This window comes from Hibiscus syriacus, unplaced genomic scaffold (genome assembly GCF_006381635.1).
Source record: "Hibiscus syriacus cultivar Baekdansim isolate YM2019G1 unplaced genomic scaffold, ASM638163v2 tig00111427_pilon, whole genome shotgun sequence".
Classification (NCBI taxonomy): domain Eukaryota; kingdom Viridiplantae; phylum Streptophyta; class Magnoliopsida; order Malvales; family Malvaceae; genus Hibiscus; species Hibiscus syriacus.
The window spans coordinates 4,937,985-4,963,046 of record NW_024063088.1 but is presented as its reverse complement, the minus strand read 5'-3'; the positions used below and the strand labels follow the sequence as shown (position 1 = coordinate 4,963,046).

Genomic DNA, 25,062 nt, shown 5'->3' with positions numbered 1-25,062 from the left:
GGTGAAAACCACACGAGGGCATAGTCTCTCACTCCTACTTAATTAGGATGGAGCGGGGTTTTAGCTCATGTCATGAAAATGCAATTGTGCAGTGTGTGAGGAAAAGCGAAAAAAACACATAATAAAAGCACTCAAAAATCAGTTCTCAATTCACAAATAACTGAAACCATTAGCAAACAGATCAGTACAACTATTTAATTATTAATCGAATTAAATTAAAAAAACAAAATACAAACAAAACTTATTAAAAACCAAACAAGGGATCAAAAACCAAATTAAAAAGAATTTGTAATTTTCAATTGCAAAGATAATTAATTAATCGACTATCGGCCTGACTCTCTAAAAAAAATCCCCAATGGAGTCGCCAAGCTGTCGAAACGATTTTTTCTTAAAGGTGAAAAGGTGAGATTTTGAAAATCACATTAATTTATCTCGTTCAATTGATTTTTTTTTAAAAAAACAAATGCGATTTTTAAAAACTCTCGTTTCGAAAATTCTGGATTTTCTTTACGATCGAAAAAATATGGTTCAAAGAGTCGCCACCAATCTTTGATTAGGGTGTGATTGGGCACCCAAAAATATTTGTTATTTTAAATAAAAATTAATTTTAATTAAAACAACAAGTTAAGGTCTGCGTTACCAAAATCCGAGTTCGGGAGTCGGTTACGTGCAGGGAATGATTAGCACCCCCACAACGCCCTAAAACGGTACCTAGTCGATTAATTAATGTCTTTGCATTGAACTTTACAAATTCGAACTTAATTTGATTTTTGATCCCATAAAACAACAATGTAAATTTAAAAACATTCAATAGCACTCAAACAAATTAAATTAACATTACCGAGTCGTTTTAGAAAGATAAAGAGTGTTCGATTATTTACAAATGTCGAGACCATATCTTAAAAGCTATAACAACCTTTTCTCGATAAATTTAAATAAACGAACACTTCCCTTTTCTTTCGTTCCCAAATTTTAAGCGAAGAATCGATTTTTAGGTTTCACTTTCGGGATACACTTTTATTTTAAAATTATTAAAAACGGACCTCAAATCAATTATGACTGCCCACTTAAAACAATTTTAAATTAAAAGGGTATTACCCTTAATCCAATTATGTGATATGTCGAGTTATGCAAATGAGGCTATCATATAAATTATGCAAAAAGTGGATGTTATGCCAAAATATTTAAATACCACAAATTATAACTTTTATATATATATGTATTAATATGTAATGTACGAAAGTGATTCAAAAAAATAATAATAGTAAAAAACATATTAACTCCAAAATACAAATTTCACGAAATAACTATATATAAGGATTAAACCATATTAAACAAAATTTTACTATTTTCAAATACAAACAAAGTAAGAATTAAAGTGTACATGCATATATTAAATGGTCAAATGTATGAATAAATAAATCAACCTTTAGGACCTAAAAGAATCATGCAAAATTATAGAACTCTAATGTCTAAACGACAAAAACAAAATAATCAACATTTGTGACTAAAATTAAATGCACGCAACAATTAATAACTAAATTAAAAAAACAGAAAAGATTTTATTCTAGGACTAAAATATAACACGCGTAAAAGTACAAGTCAAAAGCATAAACAAACAGAAACTAAATACATTACCAGTTAGGACTTAATGGAATGCGCTCAAAATATGGAGGTATAAATAGAAATGCGAAAACATCAATTCAAGGACCAAAATGAATTAAAATGAAAACTTTGCGTGACCCAAATGGTGAATAACCCCTGTGCAAACAGGAACCTTAAACACCTACACGATGCTGTTTTAATAATTACATATATGTATTATTTAGGTTAAAAAAAACCTAGACCTATTTTATTCCTTCCCCAACCGTTATCTCTCTCACTCTCAACTCTCTTCTCTCTCGCGCAGTGTCGTTCTCTCAGAAAAAAGAAGAGAATCCCACCCCCTTTAATCGATGTCGCCCCTGCTCGAATGGACTCAAATTGTGAAACCTCTTCATTAAAGGTAAACAAACTCTAACCCAATCCTATTGCTTTCTTCACCAAAACAAAAGGACGGCTGTTGAAGATGTTAAAAAGAAAACCCAAATATTTTTTTATTATTATTTTTTCCGAATGAAAAACAGAAAAAAAAAGAAACAAAAATTCCCTAAAATCAGATTTAGAAACTACCTTATAACTTGATTTTGATTTTGTTTATTTTATAATTTCCTTATTTTTGAGAAAGGTAGAAATTATGGGAAGAGCCTTTGTTACCTTTGTTTTCTGCTGCTGATGAACCCCTCTGTTTTCTATTGCTTTTGAATGGAAGGATAGTCTTTTATCACCGGTAACGAACCAAGGTACTCCGATGACTTCAAATTTGGCTGGAACCCGAACCAAGCAAGGTGAACATCTTGATTTTCCTATACTGAAATGATTGTTGCTTGCTTTTTGGTTGTGTACTGCTCTTTCCTTCTTCTTTTTTTTACTGCTTTCTATTGTTAAAAACTGTGTTGCTAAAAAAAACTGCTCTGAAATTTTCTGTTTTTATTGCTATTCAAGCAATGAGATTACATCCACTCTCTTTCTTTTTTGTTTACAGTGCTTGATCTTGTCCTCGAAAAATGCCGTCTTTTCTGTTTTCTCTATTTTGTTCTATATATATTTTGAAAAAAAAAATGGTCCCCCCTCTTTTAGCAATGGTGATGGTTAATAAACCCCCACTTACAAGCGGTTTACTAATGCAGTTTTCTTCCTCTCTTCCATAACCGTTGCAAATATGACTGAAGCCAGTTGAGCAGTTTAGCAAGCGAGACAGCTGGCAAGTAGATGCTTCCCCGGTTTTTGGTGCATTTCATGTTTGCTTCAATTGGTTTGAGTCAGGTTGCAACCGGGTCTCACTTGGGCTGCTTTTGGGCTCCTGCTGGGCCCAAATTTATATCGTGTATTGGATACGAAGCTTCCAGACAAAAACGAGCATCTACATATATGTGTCGGATCGAATCGAGTGTAGATTTTATCATAGAAAAATGAGTCGAGTTTCAAATCGGGTGGAACTCTTTTAAACTTGGGTTGGATTGAATGCAAGTAAAGAAATTTGATTTTTATCGAATTCAAATAACTAAAAATTTGATTTCACTCAACCTATAATTATCCCATAAGGAAATCACAAACACAAGGATTTAATGGAAAAAATCAAGTAACACCAGTTTAGGACAATTCATTTTCATTAAAATTAACAATTTCATCAATCATTTTCATTAAAAGCTCCTTTTTTTTCCAATTCTCTTGGAAGGGATTGGGCTTCGGCATTGGTTCTCTAAAGTTGATAACTTGGGCTGGATTTAGATTCGGAAAATGTGGAACCGTCGGTGTCAATCTTACCATGCAATACAAAATACTCTTCTTCCTTCTTTCATTGATGTTGGCCTCGTTTTAACATCAATCCAGAATTTAACTCCTAACATTTCTGCTTGTTTGAACACGATTACACGACCTCTGAACTCAGAGAACAGGAATAGGTTAAGGGTAATTTAATACCAACCAATTACTTTCAGTGAGAAATAAATCCAATCGTCTACTCTGAAAACAGAGTAGTAGCAGGATTGAAAGTGGAAAAACAATGAGATCTCGGTCTCAGTTTCCGTCTCACAAGAAATCCGCCATTCTCCCTCTTGTTTGTGCAGCTGCATTATTTTCTATTCTTATTTTCGGAATCCAATCTTCTTTCTTCTCAGGTATTTCTTCTCTCCTTTTTCCCCTTTTATTGCTTATTTCCGTATATTGCTTAATTTATTCTTGGTTTTCAGGTCCTATTAACAAAAACACAGATCTTAGTAAAGAACAAGTGCGGGTATCGGATCTCAATCCCCAGGAAGTCAGGATTCTACCCGAGTTCCAAACCAGCGTTCAACAATGCGTGGTTAGTTCTTTCTCTATAATAGTTTGAAGCTTTTATTTATTTTTCATTAGATTTTGTTTGCCAGAAATTAAAATATATATCACCAAATTCAAGACAAAATATTTAAGTCCGGCACACCAATCCTCCCCTTCCAACCATTTAATTGTCTACAACCATTCTTTATTTTGTTTATCTTGCTTTCAAGTATTTACCTTGTTCTTTGTATCGTTTATGTCAACTTAAAAGCAAATATCTTCTTTTATAACGGTGTTTTACCTAGGCTTACTACACATCTAGCTTTACCATCGAGTGTGATCAAATGCTATTCATTGAATTTAAACCCCCTAGCTTATGGAGTTCGTCTTCCCAACCATAATTCAGTCTTCTTTGATCTTATGCCAGAATCATACACCTTAATATTTAATCTTGAATGCCTTTTATTATCTCATCTATTACTATGACAAAGAGCAAAAAGAACTCAACCGCAGTTCTTGCTACACATTTACTGTAATAAAAACTCAACCGTCAATCCACTCCAAGTTTCTACATTTTAACTACATTTCACATATACCGTATTATATAAACTTGCTCCAAATCATAAAAATCATGTATAAATCTTGTTCTAACACTAAATTTCTCAATAAGTACACACAAGAGATGAACCGCTTCTATGGTGGATCATCTTGGTATGAATGAAATTGATTTTCCACAATTTGAGTTTATTGTCATAAATAGTGTAATAGCTCACAAATATCTTTATACTCTCATTTTAACCCTCCCCCCCTGTACTATTTTTTTGCCTCTTTATTTGCTAACTTATATTTCTCAGAGCTCTCTGTATCCATGCTATTTCCTAAGTTTTTACAGCAAATTTGTTTGTTCTTAATAGTTGTAAATATTCATTCCACCATGATGCATCCTTACATGGCTGCATTATACCCTTTGATTCAGCATGTTACTCCTTAGGCACCCTTTTAACCCAATCAACCATTTTATTCCATGTTATGCTAGGTTTGAAATTTTCTTCTCAATTGGCCTCTTGAGTTATTCTATCCAGTAAAAATGCTGGTGTGTGTTTGTTTTATCCTCCCCATTTGATCCAAGGATCTAGGATAGGTCTTGCTTTCTTATTTCTTAATAAAATGAACACCTAAAACTAGATGCTAATGTTGTGTAGCAACACTTGCCCCTGGTCACCTTATAGTCTATGCAACAAATCCTCCCTGCTTATCAGAAAGAATTTATTTGGCTGGCATTCCCTCCACTCTTACAGGTGATTAGATGGAAGTCACTTTTCCTAAACCAAGTGCTTGCTAAAATCAAGTCATAAGATAAAAACAAAAGCTAGGATGATGTTACCATCTTGTTTCTATTCCATGTTGCATAACATAATGATAAAAAAACTTGGATTAGTTTTGTTGAATCTAAATGTTGATTTTGTCCAGAATCATATGTGTTTGTGTGCTGATAATAATTGTATATTTTTTGTGAAAGTCTGAATTTAATGAACTTGAATTTGATGTAGGCAAATAGAGGACTTGGGCTCACTGCACATATTATTGATCATTGCAAATTGATTCTTAAGTTTCCTGAAGGCACAAACAGCACCTGGGTCCGTTTCTCTTTCCTTTCAATAATGCATCCCCCTCCATCTTTTTGCTCTTCATTTGGGTTAAATGCCTTCGTCTGCTGATTGTTATGCCTCTATGATTGCAGTATAATGAGCAGTTTAAGATTTATGAACCACTGGAGTATAGTTATGATATTTGTGATGCCATTCTCTTGTGGGAACAGGTTAATGTCCATGCCTTTTCCTTGGTTATTTTTCCACCGAGTTTTTTGTCCTAATGATGCCTTTATAAATGCAGTACCGTAACATGACAACAGTCTTGACTAGAGAATATCTGGATGTCCGGCCAGACGGATGGTTGGACTATGCAGCAAAAAGGATTGCACAATTGTATGATTTTCTAGACACATATATGATGACTTATATTTTCCAATTCTCAGATTTGGTTTTAAGCAAAATTTCTGTAATAATTTTCTTTTGGAATTATGTAAGCTTGTGAACTGTGTTTGTTGTGGCTTGTAGGGGAGCTGCAAAATGCTACAATCGAACTCTTTGTGAAGAAAATCTTAATATGCTTCTACCAGCAAAACCCCCTTTCCATTCACGACAGTTTCGCACATGTGCAGTTGTTGGGAACTCAGGTGATCTCTTAAAGACAACATTTGGGGAAGAAATTGATAGTCATGATGCTGTTATACGAGACAATGAAGCTCCTGTCAATGAGGTAAACTGGAAATATAACACCCAAGCCGAGTTATCGAACTCTGATAACTTTCAATAATTTTTCTTTGCATTGATATAGTTTTCCTTTACATTGCCTCAAGAATGTGATAGGTTACTAATAAGTAATGATTTATCCTAGAAGCAATTAATTCTGCATGTATATATGCGTGTGTGCATGTTCTTCTAGGATTTTAGATTCCCTTTTACTTTTCTTAAACTTAACTGAATTAGTTGTAAATTTCACTCTTTTTTTTCTTCCTTAGCTTTGTCATGAGGCTGCATGGCCTTTGGTTCATTGTTCTTCTGGCATATGTTGATATTAGTCCATGTGAATGCTTATCTCTCTTATCACTCACTAAACAGAAATATGCCAAATATGTTGGCCTTAAGAGGGATTTCCGCCTTGTGGTACGGGGTGCCGCTCGTAACATGGTTAAGATTCTCAAGGGATCAGGTGAGTGCCTTCAATGTTAATTTGCTAATAAAGTCCTGGAATGCTTATTTTGCATGCTCTTATGGTGGGTTTGGATCAAGTATTTGAAGGAGAATTTCATTTCAATCAAGGATGTCAAAAATTAAAAAATGAATGTACTTGTGTGGAAAGTATTGGAGAATTTCAAATTTTATGAGGATTTTCAACAGGAGATTTGAGCATTTCAAATTCCCTATTGAAATTCCACCTAAAAGGGTCCCCCCCCCCCAAAAATATCCTTTAATTTAACTCACATGGCTCACCATAAAATATAAACCTAAAAAAGTTAAATATCATTTAAGTTGATTCTATGAATATATTTTTGTTTCTTATCTTTATTTATTAGTAATATGTACACATTTTAACAAATCTAATGATACTTATATTGCATATTGTCTAATAGACATTTTTTATTGTTAATATCCCTATTCTTCTTTAATATTTCTTTCATCTCATTGAAATTCAATAACCCAAATTTCATTTGGAAAAAAAATTACCCAAACAAATAATTGCAAATGCTAGCCTTTTTGGAAATGCATTGGTTTTTAATATTTTAAGATTCCCCTTCCAATTTCACTCTTGTTTCATTCGCTACCTACATTTGCAGGGAAGAGAAAGCTGCCTCTCTATCTGTTTTATGTACATATATTCTACTTCTTGCCAGAAAATGTGTCCTTTCGACTTCTTAATATAATGTTAAAACCTAGTGACATAATTGTTTTTTTTCCATGCAGATGATGAGATACTTATAATCAAGAGTGTCACCCATAGGGACTTTAATGATATGATAAAGGTGAGAGTCATATCTCAGGAAATAAAAATGTTTATTTTTCAGTGGCTGGTTGTGTGATTAAGGAACAGAATTTAAAGTTGTCTGCTATGATGACTTATTTGATTTTGGAGTGCTAGATATCAGTTATCTGATCAAAACTGCAGCAACCTTTAGATTGCTGCTGTAGTGTTATTATTTATTCTTGTTTGCTATTGGTACTCGTTCTTGCTATAGATATCTTCCAGGAATTCTGTTTTTTTTTTTCTTGTGATGATGGCAATAACTTAACTTGATTTGTATGTTACTTTTGCTGTGTCAAGTTAAAATATTTTGTTGTTTTCTATCACAGATGATTCCAAATCCTGTTTATCTCTTTCAAGGAATTGTTCTACGTAGGGGTGCCAAAGGAACTGGAATGAAATCTATAGAGCTTGCACTTTCTATGTGTGACATTGTTGATATATATGGTTTCACCGTCGATCCTGGCTATACTGAATGGTCAGTTAATTCGTCTATTATTCTTTACTCATTTCTGTGGATATTCTCTCTTATGACTCTATTGCCCCTCATCAAAGTTTCATATAAAATTCTTTTCTTTTATATTGGTTTCTCTACAATTGGTTTCAGGTTTGAGGCTTAAATCTATTAAAGATAGTATCATATACCGACTTTTGTTAGTTCAAGTGAAGAAGAATGCCTTTAATATCTAATTTGCATTTTGAAGAATGGAAGTCAAGTGATTTAGCCTTGGTTTGAATAAGTTTTTTATTACTGGTTGATTGTTGAAGACAAAACTTGACTTTTAAATATTACAATTTACAAGTATGTGATAGAAAACAGTTGATATATTCTCCTACACTTTCTTAACTGAATCCTTACGATCATGGTGAACTGGAGACCTTTTTTTCTTGTGCGTATGGTAATGGTATGCCTTTTGCTTTCCTCCCAATTTCTTGCTTATATTTCACAATGTTTTTTTTATAGGACAAGGTACTTCTCGACACCAAGGAAAGGGCATAATCCGCTTCAAGGAAGAGCATACTATCAACTGCTAGAGTGCCTTGGTGTATGATACTTGCACCCTGCAAAAGACCGTGGGCTTTTAATTCCAATTTTATCCTATAGATCTACATTCATGTTTTTTTTTCTTGGTTTCCAGGTTATTAGGATCCATTCTCCCATGAGAGCCAAGAGGGAGCAGGACTGGTCAGATGTACCTAGTAGAGAAATGATAAGCAGAGCTCATGCAGCTGCTTTGCACTTAAAAAGGGGTCCAACTGCCGAGGGACAGTTTGTTAGTTGCAAGGTTTGGGGTAATGTGGACCCAGACAAAAGTGGGTCAAATTCAGGATCTTCAGACATGAGTGACGTGAGGAAACACTCAAATTACAGCAAATGGGAAACCATGCCTTTTGAGAGCTTAAGAAAGGAAGCTCAAGATCATTATAAGCATATGGAAGGTGTTTCTATGTACAAAATAGACGGCAACAAATTGGAAGATCTAGTATGTGTGAGGCATTCCCCAAAGGCTGAGGGCTAAGAAATGTTACAGGTTGCTGTCCTTGTGTATTCTTTTTGGTAGTATGATGGGAGAGACCAGTACTCATCACCAACAAATCAGCAATGAGACGATGACCAGCCCTTATGGACTAGTGATCTGTGATTTTGACTTTGGCAAAATGTTGTACGGTACACCATGCTTCCAATGTGAAAAAAGCCATAGAAGACACTTTCCTCAGCGTGGTCAGTCACGAACTACGTTTATCTGCTATACTAACTTCTCTGTTTTTTCTGTTAAATGGTGAACTCTTTGAATATATCAATAGAGGGCAGGATGGATATCTGCAATGTTTGAAATTCGAATCTAATTATTTTTATGTTTCATCATTTCTTGTGGTTTTCCCTTCATATCTACATATTTTCTTGGTTAATTCATGCATGGAAACATGCACTGAGCATATTGACCACGGACTCATTCAACAGTGATTCATCCAATGACAATTTTATCTTTTGGTATTTTCTAGAATGATCAGCACGAAGTAAAATTCCAAAGTCCTACGATTATTGGCCGTAATTTTGTATTTTGAAATAACGTTGTCATATTTGTATGAAGAAAATTACTTTTGAGTCTGTACTATAATACTACTATTCGCATATTCAGGCAAAAAAGGAGAGAGAATTACCGATGACATATGACAATAAATTACAGTTATGGTTGAGTCTGTTCGTGCGTTGCCTAGTGTTGGTAAAAGAGTATTCGACTCTTTTTTTTCATTTTGGTCGCTCTACTGAGAGGCAACATGATTATTCTAGATTTAGTAGAGGTGCTGGACGTGGTTCCCACCCTGTCCGGTTTCCTCAACCGAGTGGTCCATTGGTTTTTATTGGTGGATCTTCGAGGTCGTCGATTATGATATTTTGTCAGCATTGTGATCGTAGGCATTTTGGAGAGTGTTGGAGATTGATTGATGGATGTTTCTGATGTAATTATAGAGAACATCAACGATAGATTGTCCTTAGAGAGTGGAGTTCTCCTAGTTGCAGAGTTCTTTTGTTCCAACTCCTAGTCAAGGTTGTGGTCGTGGTGGTAGAGGCAGTAATGGCACAGGTGGTAGGCATTCAGAACAGAGGATCGTGTTTCATTCAGGAGCTACTCCAAGTGAGTCTGGTGGTTTGACTAGAGTTTATGTGTATTCCAATATGTGATCATGAGTACTTTTATATTGCAGTCTTTTTCATTGTATTCTCTCATTGATTCGAGCTCGTCACTTTCCTATATCTTGAGTAATTTAATGGTTGGTTAGGGATTTTGATTGAGCCTATTTATTTGGATATGGTAGTGACTAGTGCTTCGGGTGATATTGCTTTGGAGAGTAAGGTTCAATGGAGGTGTCAATTGATGATTAAGGGACGTATCTTTCCTGTTGGTTTGATGGAATTGTTATTATGTGGATTTTATGTTATCTTGGGTATGCATTAGTTGGTGGTCATGTTAATGTGGGGTTTGTTTCTAACCATGTTCCGATGCCTGATAAGGATGGTTTGGAACTAGTGATTGTCATTGAAAGACCCAAATTATTTTCTCATGTGATTTCTATGCTCAAGACACAGGGTTGTGGCTAGGTTGTCGGGTCCTGTGCAAATATTTTCTAGATATATTTGATTTCGGGTCCCTTATTTTTATACTTATTAATGACAACAATTAATATATATACTCGATTTCGGAGTCCCTATTTTTTGGGCCCTGCGCGGTCGCCAGCCACGCCCCTGTCAAGGCAGATAAGTTGGTGGGTAAAAGTTGTGAAGCTTATCTCGCTTATGTTCTTAATTCTGGGAGCAAGGAATCGAAGGTGCATGATATCCTGGTTTTGATTTGGTGTTTAATGCACTTTATCAGATAGCACCAAAGAAATTGAAAGAGTTTAAGGTCTTGTTAGCGGAATGATTGGATCTAGGTTTTATTCACCACAGTATTTTCTTCGTAAGGTGTGCTGATATTATTCATGCAGAAGAATGATGATAGGATGAAGTTGTGTATCAGTTACCGTAAACTAAATAAATCAATTATCAAGAATAGATACCCTTCATCTAGAATTGATGATTTATTTGACCAGTTTCAAAGAAGTTAAAGTATTTTTCAATATTGATTTGAGATCGAGTTATTATTAATGAATGAGTATGATATTCTTAAGACGACGTTCAAGATGAAGTACGAGTATTATGAGTTCCTTGTTATACCATTTGATTTGACTAATTCTCCAGTTGTATTTATGGATTTGATGAACCAAATTTTCTCTCCTTTCTTGAATCAATTTATAGTTGTATTCATCAATGATATTTTGGTATATTCTCATTCAGAGGGGATCATGGTGTTGTTACCATTAGTGCCCTAAGTATATTGTATGATTGTGATATTTTGATTATTAGATATTTTATTATCATCATTTGCATGAGTTTGTATATTAATATCCTTGAATAATGTTGTTAATTATTCTAAATTTCTCTAATCGATTATTATTGTGGGAACAATAATAAAATAAGATTGGTATGACGTTTGATAGATATTCATGAGATGAATATGTGATTTAGATTCAATCAAATTCATATGTATTTGTTGAGAACAAATATTGGATATACTCATTTTGAGATTATTACATGGATTATAGTTATGTATTAATTTCAAACAGTTATGTTATTAAATCCTTAGACCTGAAATTACTACAGTTCTCAATATGGTGAATATTGTGTTTTGACATAATCAAATGTTATCTTTAATCAAACGATTATAAAGGTTATGCTTGAGCATGAAAGAATCATGTAGTGAGATGTGAGTGATTAAGATGAAATTTATCCCTCTAATCTTAAGAGAGATATCTCAGGGTCCCTCGATATTTGAGACTGAGAAATACATAGTTGTGTTCAAATGAGTTGATAGAGATTAATATCATTTGTTTAGTCATTTCAATTGGGCATCGAGAAACTGAAGATAAAGAAATATAAGGTTGACATTTCTCATGCCTGATTTTTTATCAATATGTCGTGAGATAAAAAGATTAAGACATGAGTTGTGTTAAGGTTGTCTCGGATCATGAGTTTTTTCATTTAACTTGGATAGTCATAATGTCTTGTTAGATGTCACTTATGACTTGTAGGATCATATGTGATTTTATCTACTGCCAACGTTAATTGAACATATATGGTCACACATTAAGAATGGATAAGAATGGTTGTGGTTATTACTCTCGATAATAATTTAAAATAACGAGATTATTTTAAATTATATTTTAAAATATTATTTATTATTCAAATTTAAGAAGTGTATTCTTTTGATAGAATATGTTATTTATTATTATTTCTTTATTTTATTCATAAATAATATTATTAGATAACATGTTAATTAAGTTTGGGTTGAAATTAAATTCCTTATCAGGTAAGGGATATGATTTAAATTGTTATTTAATTTAAAATAAGTTTTAAATTAATAACTAAATTAGTTAATTAAAAAAGATGGATTTAACCTAACCCTATGCAAGTCATATATATAGATATTATATGCATGAGGTTATGGTTAATCACTCTTCACACCCGTTTAAAACCAAAATCACAAAAACTATTTTTTAAGAAAAAACATATCAGAGCTAGAGATCAAAAGAAAACCAGAGACAACACATAAGAATTTCTGAACCAACGTTTAACGTAATCTCATCACTTTTACATCGTAATTAGTATGATATGCATGGGATCTTAGAATTTTTTTATGTTGGATATTAAAACTTGATGTTGCTTTTCTTTCATATGATGATTGAATTTTTGCTTCGAACCTAATAGATGTACATCTTCAAATTGTTCTCTAAGTTTTCTTGGAGAAGAAATAATACGCCAAATTGAGTAAGTGTGAATTTTGGTTAAACGAAATAATTTTTTAGGTCATGTTGTTTCGATAGAAGATATTCATGTGGATCCAAAGAAAATTGTACCTATTTTGGATTGAAAGCCTCCGAAGAGTATAACAAAAGTCCATAGTTTCCATGGATTAGCCGATTATTACCCTAGGTTCGTCGACAGATTTTTTTATCATTGTCGCACCTTTGACGAAGTTGTTGTGCAAGTATGTTGACTTTGAACGGTCAAAAGATAAGCAAAAGAGTTTAGATAAGCTTAAAGATATTTTGACGAGATCAATTGATGAGTTCAATATAAAAAAAAGGAAGAGAAATAGATCAATCAGAGGTCAAAAGAGGATAATTACTCCAGAAAATAAAGTTTCAACTTGTTTGGATGAAATTAGTCATATTTTAGTCTTTTCTCTATTTTCGTTTCACAACAATTAATAAAAATGGTAATTATAAGTATTTAATTTCGTTCAAGTCTCTAATTCAAGATTGGGCTTATTAGGGCTCGAGGAAAGAGCAACAATCATGCTTTTGTAAAATGATCCTTAGTCTCGTCATGCTGATAATTTCCCAAGCTTGTATTGTGACAAAATTTTAAGATATTTTTCATAAATATTTACAAAAAAAATTAAAGTAAATGAAAGCAATTAATATTTTTTATATACTATTCAATGTTTTTTCATCATTTGAGATTAAAAAATACTTATTTTTATATTATAAAAATAAAAATTAAACAAACATATAATTCAACTCAATTAAAATAATCATAATTTCAAATTTTCATTTATTCAATTTCTTTATTTAATTTTACCTATTAATTTCAAGTTAAAATAATATATTTAATGTGATTAATGCTTTACACGACCAACTTACCTCAGTAGTTAAAGGAATCATTATTGTTTCTATAGGTCATAGGTTTGAGCTCCAACGACTGCAAGAGACTAATTAGAACATATATTACTTTGTAATCACGTTTAGCTTAATTAAAAAAATGTGGTTAATGTTTTCACTCTATGTTTTTCTTTTTTAAGTAGAGAGATATTATATTCTAAGACAAACGTCCGTATTTAATCCATACAAAATAGAATAACATGAATATTCTTGATTACTCTACCAATTAATGGATATCGATGCTTTCACTATGTGTTAACACAAGGAAAAACTTTAATTTGTGTAGTTTAGAAAAATAGAAAAACTAAATAATATTTTTTTTGTTACCCTCCCGATTTCAAGGCTTTACCATGACTAATCCAGACTGACCCTCGTCACACACTTAACTTTGGTGGGCGAGTCTCCCAATAGGAATTTTCTGCATACACAAGGACTCGAACCTGAGACATTGCTTAAGCGATATCAAGCTATTTACCACTTGAACCAATCCCTGTTGACACTGAATACTGTTTTTAATTATTCTCTTTATCCCACTCAAATTATCTTTTAATAATTTTTTTGTCAATTTTTTTACTCTGACTTATTATTATTTGAAATTTATTATTAATAAAATATTAAATATATATGTATATATTTGAAAAACTTTTAATCAAATAGTTTTGAAATATATATTTTATAAAATTTAATTTTTAAAAAAAATATTTAAAGGCATCAAGGTAGTGGACAATGGACTACACTCTATTGTCTGTCTACTCTCTTTTTTTCCCATATTATGTTTAGAGGCGTCAAAAGGAAGGTTCGAGCAGTCGGATTGTTTTAAATTTGGCTTATATTATGTATGATTGTTTTGGTTTTAAATTTATTTAAATTTGAGTTAAATTCATTTTGCCAACAAAACAATGGTTTATTTTAGAGGTATAAAGCGAAAATTAGCACCTAACATTTATCAAAATGATCATTTTACCCCCTATTCTAATTTTTGGATCATTTTGGCTCCTAACGTTTCATTTTAGGGCCCCTAACATTTGACATAATAACCACTTTGTCTCTTATTCTTTTTTTTGGGCATTTTAACACTCAACGTTTCATTTTAGGTTAAAAATGATCATGTATTGGGGGCTTTTTGCCCCAAAGTGAAATGCTAGGGGGCAAAATGCTCCAAAAATATAGGCCAAAATGACCATTTTAATAAAGATGATGACTATTTTCGGCATTATGCCTATTTTAAATTGGTAAGGTTAATTATGGTATTCTAATGTCATCATTAAGAAAGTAAATAATAAATTAAATTAAGAGTTAAGGGCAAGATAAAAGAACAATATGGACAATAACACCATTATTCATTCAAGATAGTATATGTTAGAAAGACTCTCAATTATTTAACAATGAACTTCAAATACTATTGCAAATATCGTGCTTGTCGACACCGTTTTTCGCCCGGGCGGGGAAAAGACTGATACTGACTCGGGGGTTTTCTCTTTGAAAATAAATTTTCGAAATGTGAGGAGTCGCCACCAATCTTTTAAGGTGCGATTGGAACACCAAAAAAGGGGTGATTTTAATAAAACATTTTATTTTTATCAAAATACCAAGTTTTAAGGTCTGTGAAAATCCAGAAATCAGGTTCGGGAGTCAATTACGCGTGGGGAAGGATTAGCACCCCCCAAGCGCCAAAAAATTAGTACCTAGTTGATTACCCTATATTTAAAATTGAAAATTTTGAGTACGATCTTTATTTAATTTGAAAATCATTACGAATGCAAAGTTGAAAAGGGTATTCCTTTATTGAGACCAATAACATTAGCTCCCGAGCATAAATGCGGGAGATCAACTATTGTGTCAAATAACCGAATATTGCCTCGTTTTTAGAAAGTATGATGCGGTTTTGAAAAGGATGTCAACTTATTTCGGGAATTACCAGTAGTCATCCCCGGAGCAGGATTGCGGGAGATATACTTATTAATTCCTTAATAAGTGAACAGTGCCTTATAGTTAAAAATAAAATGCAATCAAACAAATTTTTATTCATCCTAATTAAGCTAAGGTCAATTAAAGATTTTTTTCTAGCTTAACGTGTCAAATTCTGAAAATTAAAGGACCTAAAGGCGCAAACCTAGAAGTGTAGGTTCTAATATTAACCTAAATTAATTTTAATCAATATTGCTTCGAATAATTAAATCAGAACCTCAAATAAAAGTGAGGACCAAATTAAGATTTCACCTAATTAAAGGACTAAATGTGAAATCAAACCTAAGATGGAGGTCTAATGTTAATCTTAATTAATTATGTCAATAATAAAGTTCTAATCGAAATTTGGGGACTAAAGGTCAAAGTTCTAAAATATCGAGTTCTAAGAGAGTGAAAAGATTAAGGACCTAAATCGATAATTTCTAAAGTTAGGGGTAATTAAAACCTAATTATTATCTAAATTATTAAACTTAAAGTTTTTTTAAATTAATTTATTAATTAATTTTAAAAGTCGAATAATCGATTCGAGTAATCGGGCATCTTATGCGAAAACTCGTCTTGAATTGCTCTCTAATTAAAACTAATGTGTCATCCTAATTTCTAAACTTAATTCGAATATTAATTTAATTTAAAACTAAATTTAAGAATTAAAACTATGAAACAAAACAATTAATAATAAACTTAACTAAAATAATTAAAACAACAAATAATAATAAAAAGTAAAAACAGTAAAAAAAACAACATAAAATAAAAATAAAAATAAATATAAAATAAGTACAAGGACCTAATTGTAATAAAATCTAATTACATTGACTAAAATGCAAGAAAATAAAAGCTAATAGTTTAATAAGAAATAAATAGTGACCAAAATGCAAAAATTAAAATAATTAGCTAAATCAAAAACTAACCGTGACTAAAATGAATAAATTGCAAATATCACATCTAAATCATAATAACATAAGAAGCAGAATCCAATCAGTGGTTAAAATGAATAAACTTAAAAATCTATGACTAAATTTAAACAAATTAGAATAATAATGGTGACTAAATTAAAATAAAATAAAATAGAATGATAAAAATGCAATAAATAAGAAACGAAAGGTTCAGTGACCAAAATGAAAAACACGTCAAAGATAGGGGTACATGGACTGATATTTGACCATAACACTAGTGACTAAAATGTAAACTTGAGCCTAAAGTACGAGGACCTAAGTGTGATTTAACATTTCTTCATATAACCAATATATTTCCTCCCCCATTTACGTAAACTGCCGAGGAGATTATCAAAGCTTCAAACACACTCATCTGTCGTTCACCGACCCTACACGCCGACCACCGGACTGGTGACCGACCTACACCCATCGGCGACCTTTACCACGACGGAAGAGGACCGGCCGAACTTTTTGAAAGGCCGAAAAACCTCCCTATTATCTTCCTCTCTCACTCTTTCTCCTCCTTTTCTCCTCCCTTTCTCCTCCCCAATGCCACCCACCACCGTTGGTGACCACCCCATGCTTCGACCAGGGACCAAGCCAACCGAGGGAGGATAAAACGAGGTCAAAGTGACCCAAACTCTTCTCTCTCTCTTTGCTTTTAACCAAGGACCCTACGCGCTCCTCTCCGGCCACCAACAGTCGACGCTTCATGGCCACGAGTTGGCCTCTCTCACACGTCGGCCACCGCTCAACGGTGGCCACTCCTATGCTACCCACGAACCCGACAACCAAAAATAAAGAAATTGATAAAGGAAAAATGAAAGCAAAAAATGGATAGAAAAACAAAGTCCAAGAAAGGTCTCTTTCATTCCATCTTTTCGAGGAAAAAGACTGAGTGATTGATACATGGGTGGTTGGGGTATTAATAACTCAAACTGCTACAATATAATATTGTTTCATTTGTTTAATAAAATAATAATAAAAAACAAATAATAATAAAAAATGGTGTTTACAGCTGCCCCTCTTTGCTCATTATTGTGGAATAGTAATAGAGCAAAGATAGTATGCACCATTTTTTTATCTAGCCTGAACTGTTAAAATCTTGAGCTCCAATTTCTTCTGATCGGATGAGTTCTTCTCATTATGAACTCTTCGCTGGGGATGTCAATCCACTTGGAAATGTTGAGCCTAGGTTGAACAAGTTCTTCTCATTATGAACTTATTCTCCCTCGTTTGATGAGTTCTTCTCATTATGAACTCTCCACTGGAAATGTTGAGCCAAGGTTGAACAAGTTCTTCTCATTATGAACTTCTTCTCCTTCGTTGGATGAGTTCTTCTCATTATGAACTCTCCACTGGAAATGTTGAGCCAAGGTTGAACAAGTTCTTCTCATTATGAACTTCTTCTCCCTCGTTGGATGAGTTCTTCTCATTATGAACTCCCCATTGGAAATATTGAGCCAAAGTTGAACAAGTTCTTCTCATTATGAACTTATTCTCCCTCGTCGGATGAGTTCTTCTCATTATGAACTCCTAACTAGAAATGTTGAAGCGAGGTTGAACAAGTTCTTCTCATTATGAACTTCTTCTCCCTCGTTGGATGAGTTCTTCTCATTATGAACTCTCTACTGGAAATATTGATCGGTTTATCTTCTCTTTGAAGATTTTTAAACCTGCAAAAAATTATCATGTGTCAGTAGTGATTTTGGTTGAAGTACCCGAAGGTATTAACCCAAAGGCCCTCAAATTTTGTTGAGATCTATTTCTTTCAATGGTGAAAATATGGATTAATCCTTTGCTGAAGTCTTCAAATGAAATATTTGTTGGCTCTTTGAATTCCTTAATATTGCAAATAGTTGAGTTTTTGTCTTTGTTGGGTCTATCCTAGAAACGACACTGCTCATTCTCATTTAAATGACCTAGAAAAGTCAAGTTTGAAGAAAGGAATTATTGAAAATGCTTCTAGGGAAAAATCTTAAGAAAGACTCATGCAACATCCCAGAAAAACGGTTCTAAGAAGAACTCAAACAATTCTCTAGAAAAAATTATCCTAAGAATGACAAAATAGTTTTTCAAAATAGACTTACCAGGCATCCTCATGAGAGGGAAATCAAAATTTATCAAATGTATAAAATGATAAAATGTATGATGCAAAGATGGAAATTCATGTATAAATGTAGGTTTTCTTGATCTGTTGGAAATGGTTGCAAGAGCAATCTTCATTATTTTCCTGGTTTGATTGTCTTCTTTATCTGTCGCACCTGAGTGTATTCTTGCGAATCTTGACTTGTGAATGGGAACATCTTGCCTAAGTATTTTTTTTGTTTTTTTGCCCTTGATAAATTTTGGTTCTTCAAAAAGATTCATTTACAGTTATCAAGAAACCCCTAAAATTAGGCTTAGCTTCTTTTGAAAATTCATTTAAAAACATCAAGAAACCCCTGAAAATCAGGCTTAACATCTTTCAAAATTCATTTGAAAACATCATATTGTTTGGGTAATGTGCCCACATCAACGTAATGATTCTTCTCGATTGGGCTCCTCGATCCTTGAGGCTTAGCCATGTTGAACAAAATCCTCTTCATTTGAGACTTGAATCTTGCTCTTTTTCTCACTCTCTTCTTTTCATTAAATAATACGTAAAAATATGTTTGATGCATGAAATGTGCATGCAATATATATGTATCTATATGTAATGCATGAGGTTCCTGAATATAGAAATATTGATCATCAGTTCTTCTTTTATATCAAAATGAAGACCTCAATATTCCTTCATTTGATCATCTTTGCATGGATTCTGCCTCAATGGCAACATGTCATCTTAAGTTTGCATCTTCTGAGAAGTAATCTGATTATCCTGTGTAATCATGTCTTTTTTTTCTTTTATCTTTGGTTTCTTCGTTGCAGTCTTACAAGAAGTGTTATCCTACAGTTAGGCATATGGTATTGGTGCCTCTTTCTTACTCTAATTCAATGGTTCTATCAGAAACAATGAGGTAAACTCTTCTTGTCCTCATTCTACCCTTGGCACTCCCAAACGACGAGGCTCATTCACCATGTCTGTTTGATTTGAATCTTGTTATCTCAGCGAGATCTGGTTTTAGTGATGCCCCAATGAGGGTACTCATGGCTCTCTTCGTACCAAGATCTTAATCTCGAATGGTGTCACTCTAGTGTCGCTAATCAGCAATGTTATCAAATAACTTGAGGGCTTCTGTTCATGATGCCAAAATCATATAGACACTTAAGAAGTGATCAATTCTTCTATCATAATTGTTTTTCATTTTCGCTATGAGTTGGGATATGTGTCACCTTCAACTGTTGGCAATCATCTGCTTCTTGATGGATTACAGACAATGTCACAAAGAAGTGTTAGAAGTTCAATCCTCCAGTCCTTATGACCTCTCGGACCACTTGTTTTCAAGAAATACTTCGTTATTCTGGCATTGTTTTTTTATAGAGGCAGAATGAGCCTTAAGGACCTTATTCACTTGATATTGTCCTGTTTGAAATTTTTATTTTATTTTATTTTAGAAATGTGAAAAATGCTGAATAAAATTCAAAAGTGTTGTCATTTTCTTCCGGCTCACAATAAAAAAAATTGTAAAACAAGAGTTCACTAAATATCAAATAAGTCAAATTTTCTTTTAATCCTTCAAAAATTATATACATTTGAAAAGTGTAAAGATTAATGTTGAAATAAGGCTTAGGTTGACTTAGGAAGATAATGTGTTTCAGGTTAATTTGGGGAGGTAATGTGTTTCAGGTTGGCTTCTTGCGTTCTTGATTCTGGTTTTTATTGATCTGATGAAGCAGTAGTCATGTTTCTCTTCTGGAAATGTTCACTGGTTCTCAATCCTTATGAGTGCCTTTAGACTGTACAATGCTTTATCAAGAGATGTATAAGATCATTTTCTGTGCAATGGTTGGCAATCTTCGTATTCGAGCCGACTTTTCAGGTTTTCAACTCAAATTCTCCTTTGGTTTCAAGACGTCATCTAAAATTTTACGTATTGAACCCTCATTTTATTATTTTTTCCTTGTTATGCATTAAAAAATTTAGAAAACTAATTTTGCAAATAAAATTAACCCTGAAGTGCGAAATGAATAATGAAGATAGTCTCTCCACTTGGAAATCCATGTATGATTAGAAGGGACTTTTCAGGTACGTAATGTAGGTCGGGGCTCACGGATATGAAAGAAAGGGATAAATGGGGCCAAACAAGTGTTTAAGGGTTAACGAACCAAGGATCAATTCGTTCTGTTGTCTTCAATCTTGTCATGCTCGACTTGAATCTTCTCGCGTATCTTTTATTCTCTTTTTATTTTCATTTGGTGTTTCATGATCTTCGAGTGAATTGATTTGAGTCATTTGAATCGCTCATCTTGAAATGTTAGATCTGTTTTCTTTCTTCTTTCTTTCGTCTCTCTTTTTCTGTCTCTTTTTTTCTTTTTCCTTTTTTCTTCATTTTTCTTATTTCTTTCATTTCTCTCTCTTTTTGTTGTGTTTTTTTGCTATATCTCTTCTTTTTCTCTCTGTGTTGTCAACTCGATTTGATCTTCGAGCGCTTCGTATTTGGTCCACCTTGTGGTATCTTGTTATTTCTTCTATGACTTACCTCTGTAGAGAAATCCATATTGATGATGTTCACTCATGCAAGCAGATGTCTTTCACCTTTGTCCCTCAGTGTGGAGGGTGTTCCTTGGTTAGGATTAAATTAGAATAAACAATACTATAGGCTCAAAAAGGGACAACAAGGGATATATATATATACATATATTTAAAAGGATAAATGAAACAAATCCGTTCATCATCTCATACATGGAAGTCTTTGTAAAAGAGGTATACCCAAGGGGACGAGTTTTTAGGATTAATAGTTTTCAAGATTAACCTTATCTATATAAAAACAATGCAATTAATGCATGATAGAATTATTTCAATGATTATCTTTATTTCTTCCTCTTCTATTCGCTCCTAGTATGCCTCAATTATTCGAATTCTCTTGTAAAAACATGATCTGCAACACTCCATCTTGTCTTTCTTACGGGAAAGGTTCTCCGTCATGCCCCCAGGATTTATTGAGGTTGGGAAATGAATGTTTGTGTAACACCCCCAACCCCTACCCGACCCGGATACGAGTCAGAGATATTACATTGACTTTTAAAACACAACTCTTAACAAATAATAGCAAAATACTTGAACTTATATTAAGAAAATACGATAAGATACATATGGTAATATGAGTTTACCAAATTATTCAGAGCATACACAACTTAACCCTTTAATTACATGCCAACTTCCATTTACATAACAAAATGACCTACTGATTAAGTTGCTTCTGATCTGATGGTTGCAGGAGTAATGTTGTCCAGCTGCTTAACCTGTCTCGTCTACTTTCTCGGATCCTACGTGTGAAACACTCACACGCTAAGTCATCAACTTAGTGAGGCAATGTAATAATAATAACAAGGAAATGTAATGGAAATGTCTTAATGATATAAAATGGGATGAAAGCGTATACTTAATCCATGTAGTTTACATCACCAATATCCTTACCTGTAAGCATATAACTTTAACATTCATGAATTTGTATTAATAAATTTATTGGCCCATTATATCATATTGAGAACCTAAGGTATGTGAGTATTGTGAGGTTGTGCACTATGTTGTCACCATAGCTCGTATAAATACACCGAAGTGCCGCGTAGAATTGTACCGTAGTGCCATATAATAATGTCCATAAGGGCCACATAGAATTCCTTAAGAATCATATACATATACCAGGGATCAAGTATGTGTCTCACAAGACTTCACACATGTTCCAAAGAATATATATATATCCCGAAGGACCGCGTAGAATTTTGTCCCGAAGGACCGCGTAGACCCTCTACCCTTGGCATGCCAACTATACCGGCTTTTACATTTCACGTAGTTTATATCGCGTAGACATGTAAATTCTTACCTTTTCACATAGCTCATATAACTTTTCCTGCACATTCATGTCACATAATGCATTTTATATGAATTCATGTCATGACTCATAATACAAAATATGATCATGTATCAAGATATAAAATCTAGACTTATCACAAGTCTAGAATTGAGTATATTTCTATAATCATACTATACATATGCACTCACCTATATTTCCTTGCTTTTTCCTCGATCGATCTTACTAGGCAATTGTTCGTGAACTTGATTAAGCTCTATATCTACATAGTAATTCGTTGATACTTATTAGTATACTAATTAATTTATTCTAAACTATCATTTCTTAGGCTAAACGAAAAGCTATTTCCATCTTTTAATGAAGGCATGCATCGATGCACTATACAGTATATCGATGCATTCCCTATCGATGCATCGATGCACTACCTGTGCATCGGTGCATAAATAATATTCGATGTTTACATTTTAAGGGGATGCATCGATGCACTCCTTATGCATCGATGCATTAATTGCATTCGATGTTTGTTTATTTGAGAGTGCATCGATGCACATTGAAGATGCATCGATGCACACAACCCAGAAATCCCATTGCAAGCACGAAATTCACTCTTTTCATCTCAACTCTTCATCTTTCACCTCCTTTAATATTTCTAACTCTTATACACCTACTTAAACTGATTAATACCCATTTAATACCTCTTAACCTTACAAATCCAATCATTAATACCGAATTCAAGAATCTTACTCAAATTTCAACATGTTCTAAATCTAGTTCTAACACTTCATATCATTTACTTCCACTCATGACAAGTCAAATTCAACTTCTAAATCCATTTATACATCCTTATTCAAGATTCACTTATTCACTTCTTATCTTTAATCCTTCATAACTCACCAATCTTTGAGTTTCTATAATATTTTTCATCTTCATAATCTTTTCTAAAGCTTCATAAATCAAACCCATACTTTAATTTGAAGGATTAACCAAAAGAAATCAAACTTACCTTAGGTATGGGTGCTTCACGTTGAAGAAGAAAATTAAGAAGAAAGAAGAATCAAGAGTTATCTGGAAACTCTTATTTCTTTTCCTTGGGTATTATAATACCCAATATCTAATATTTAATTATTACCTTTGCTCAATGACCCTTTTACCCTTTTAATTCTCATTCACTTATTAATTCATCCTACACCAACATCTTTTAATTAATTCCTTCACTTTTAGATTTATTTAATTTGATCACAGAAATTTAAAAATCTTACACTTTAATCACTAACCCGGTATTGAGGATATTACAAATCTCCCATCCTTAAGAAAATCGTCCTCAAATTTTCATTGCACGAACAGATGGGGGTATTGATAACGCATATCCTCTTCACGCTCCCACGTTGCTTCCTCTACTTTGTGATTCCTCCAGAGAACTTTGACCAATAGAACTAATTTATTCCTCAACTGTTTAACTTCATAAGCCAATATTCTTACTGGTTCTTCTTCATAGGTCAGATCTGATTGAACCTCTACTTGCTCTAGTGCAACTATATGAGAGGGATCAGACCTATACCTTCGTAACATGGACACATGAAAGACATTATGAATTTTTTCCATCTCCGCTGGAAAAGATAACTGATATGCCACTGGTCCTATCCTCTTAACAACTTCATATGGCCCGATGAATCTAGGACTTAACTTTCCTTTCCGACCAAATCGTAAGACTTTCTTCCAGGGAGATACTTTCAGAAACACTTTATCTCTAATTTGAAATTCAATCTCTTTTCTTTTAAGATCAGAATAGGAATTTTGCCGATCAGATGCCACTTTGAGGTTATGCTAAACTTCACGCACTTTCTCCTCCACATCTTGAATTAAATCTGGACCAAGTACACTTCGATCTTTGAGCTCATACCAATTTAATGGAGTACGAAATTTCCTCCCATATAACACCTCATAAGGTGCCATTTTAATACTGGATTGATAACTATTGTTGTAAGCGAACTCCGCCAGTGGTAAATATTTCTCCCACGACCCTTTAAACTCAATAACACATGCTCGCAACATATCTTCCAATATTTGAATAGTTCTCTTGATTGCCCATCTGTCTGAGGGTGAAAGGCCATACTAAAGTTAAGGCGAGTTCCCAACGCTCCATGTAGGGATTTCCAAAATCTCGAAGTAAATCGAGGGTCTCGATCAGAAACTATAGAAACAGACACTCCATGCAATCTAATAATTTCTCTAATGTACAACTCCGCATAATTTTCCATAGAGAAATTAGTTCTGACGGAAATGAAATGCGCTGATTTGGTCAAACGATCAACGATGACCCAAATTGAATCTCTTTTGTTCAGAGTCAAGGGTAACCCTGAAACAAAATCCATTGTCACATTATCCTACTTCCATTGAGGAATGGAAAGGGGTTGTAATAATCCAGACAGAACTTGGTGCTCAGCTTTAACTTGTTAACATACCAAGCACTTAGACACAAATTCAGTGATACTTCTTTTCATTCC

General features: G+C 33.3%; 1 protein-coding gene across 1 annotated transcript; it reads left to right on the top strand.

Moving 5' to 3' along the window:
- The first annotated feature begins 3,434 nt into the window (after positions 1 to 3,434).
- Positions 3,435 to 9,264, top strand: LOC120163022 (sialyltransferase-like protein 1). Its single transcript, XM_039173056.1, has 11 exons — positions 3,435 to 3,719; positions 3,792 to 3,904; positions 5,409 to 5,495; positions 5,600 to 5,677; positions 5,752 to 5,843; positions 5,976 to 6,177; positions 6,540 to 6,630; positions 7,383 to 7,441; positions 7,770 to 7,918; positions 8,405 to 8,486; positions 8,580 to 9,264. The coding sequence occupies exons 1-11, from the start codon at positions 3,605 to 3,607 to the stop codon at positions 8,958 to 8,960; spliced, it is 1,449 nt and encodes a 482-aa protein (XP_039028987.1). The 5' UTR covers positions 3,435 to 3,604; the 3' UTR covers positions 8,961 to 9,264.
- Positions 9,265 to 25,062: the final 15,798 nt, after the last annotated feature.

Bases quoted from the DNA above. Each gene is read 5' to 3' on its own strand.
- LOC120163022 (XM_039173056.1), top strand. From the start codon at position 3,605: ATGAGATCTCGGTCTCAGTTTCCGTCTCACAAGAAATCCGCCATTCTC. The intron at 5,844-5,975 runs GTATGATTTTCT...TGTGGCTTGTAG, and splicing joins GCAAAAAGGATTGCACAATT to GGGAGCTGCAAAATGCTACA. The intron at 6,631-7,382 runs GTGAGTGCCTTC...TTTTCCATGCAG, and splicing joins TAAGATTCTCAAGGGATCAG to ATGATGAGATACTTATAATC.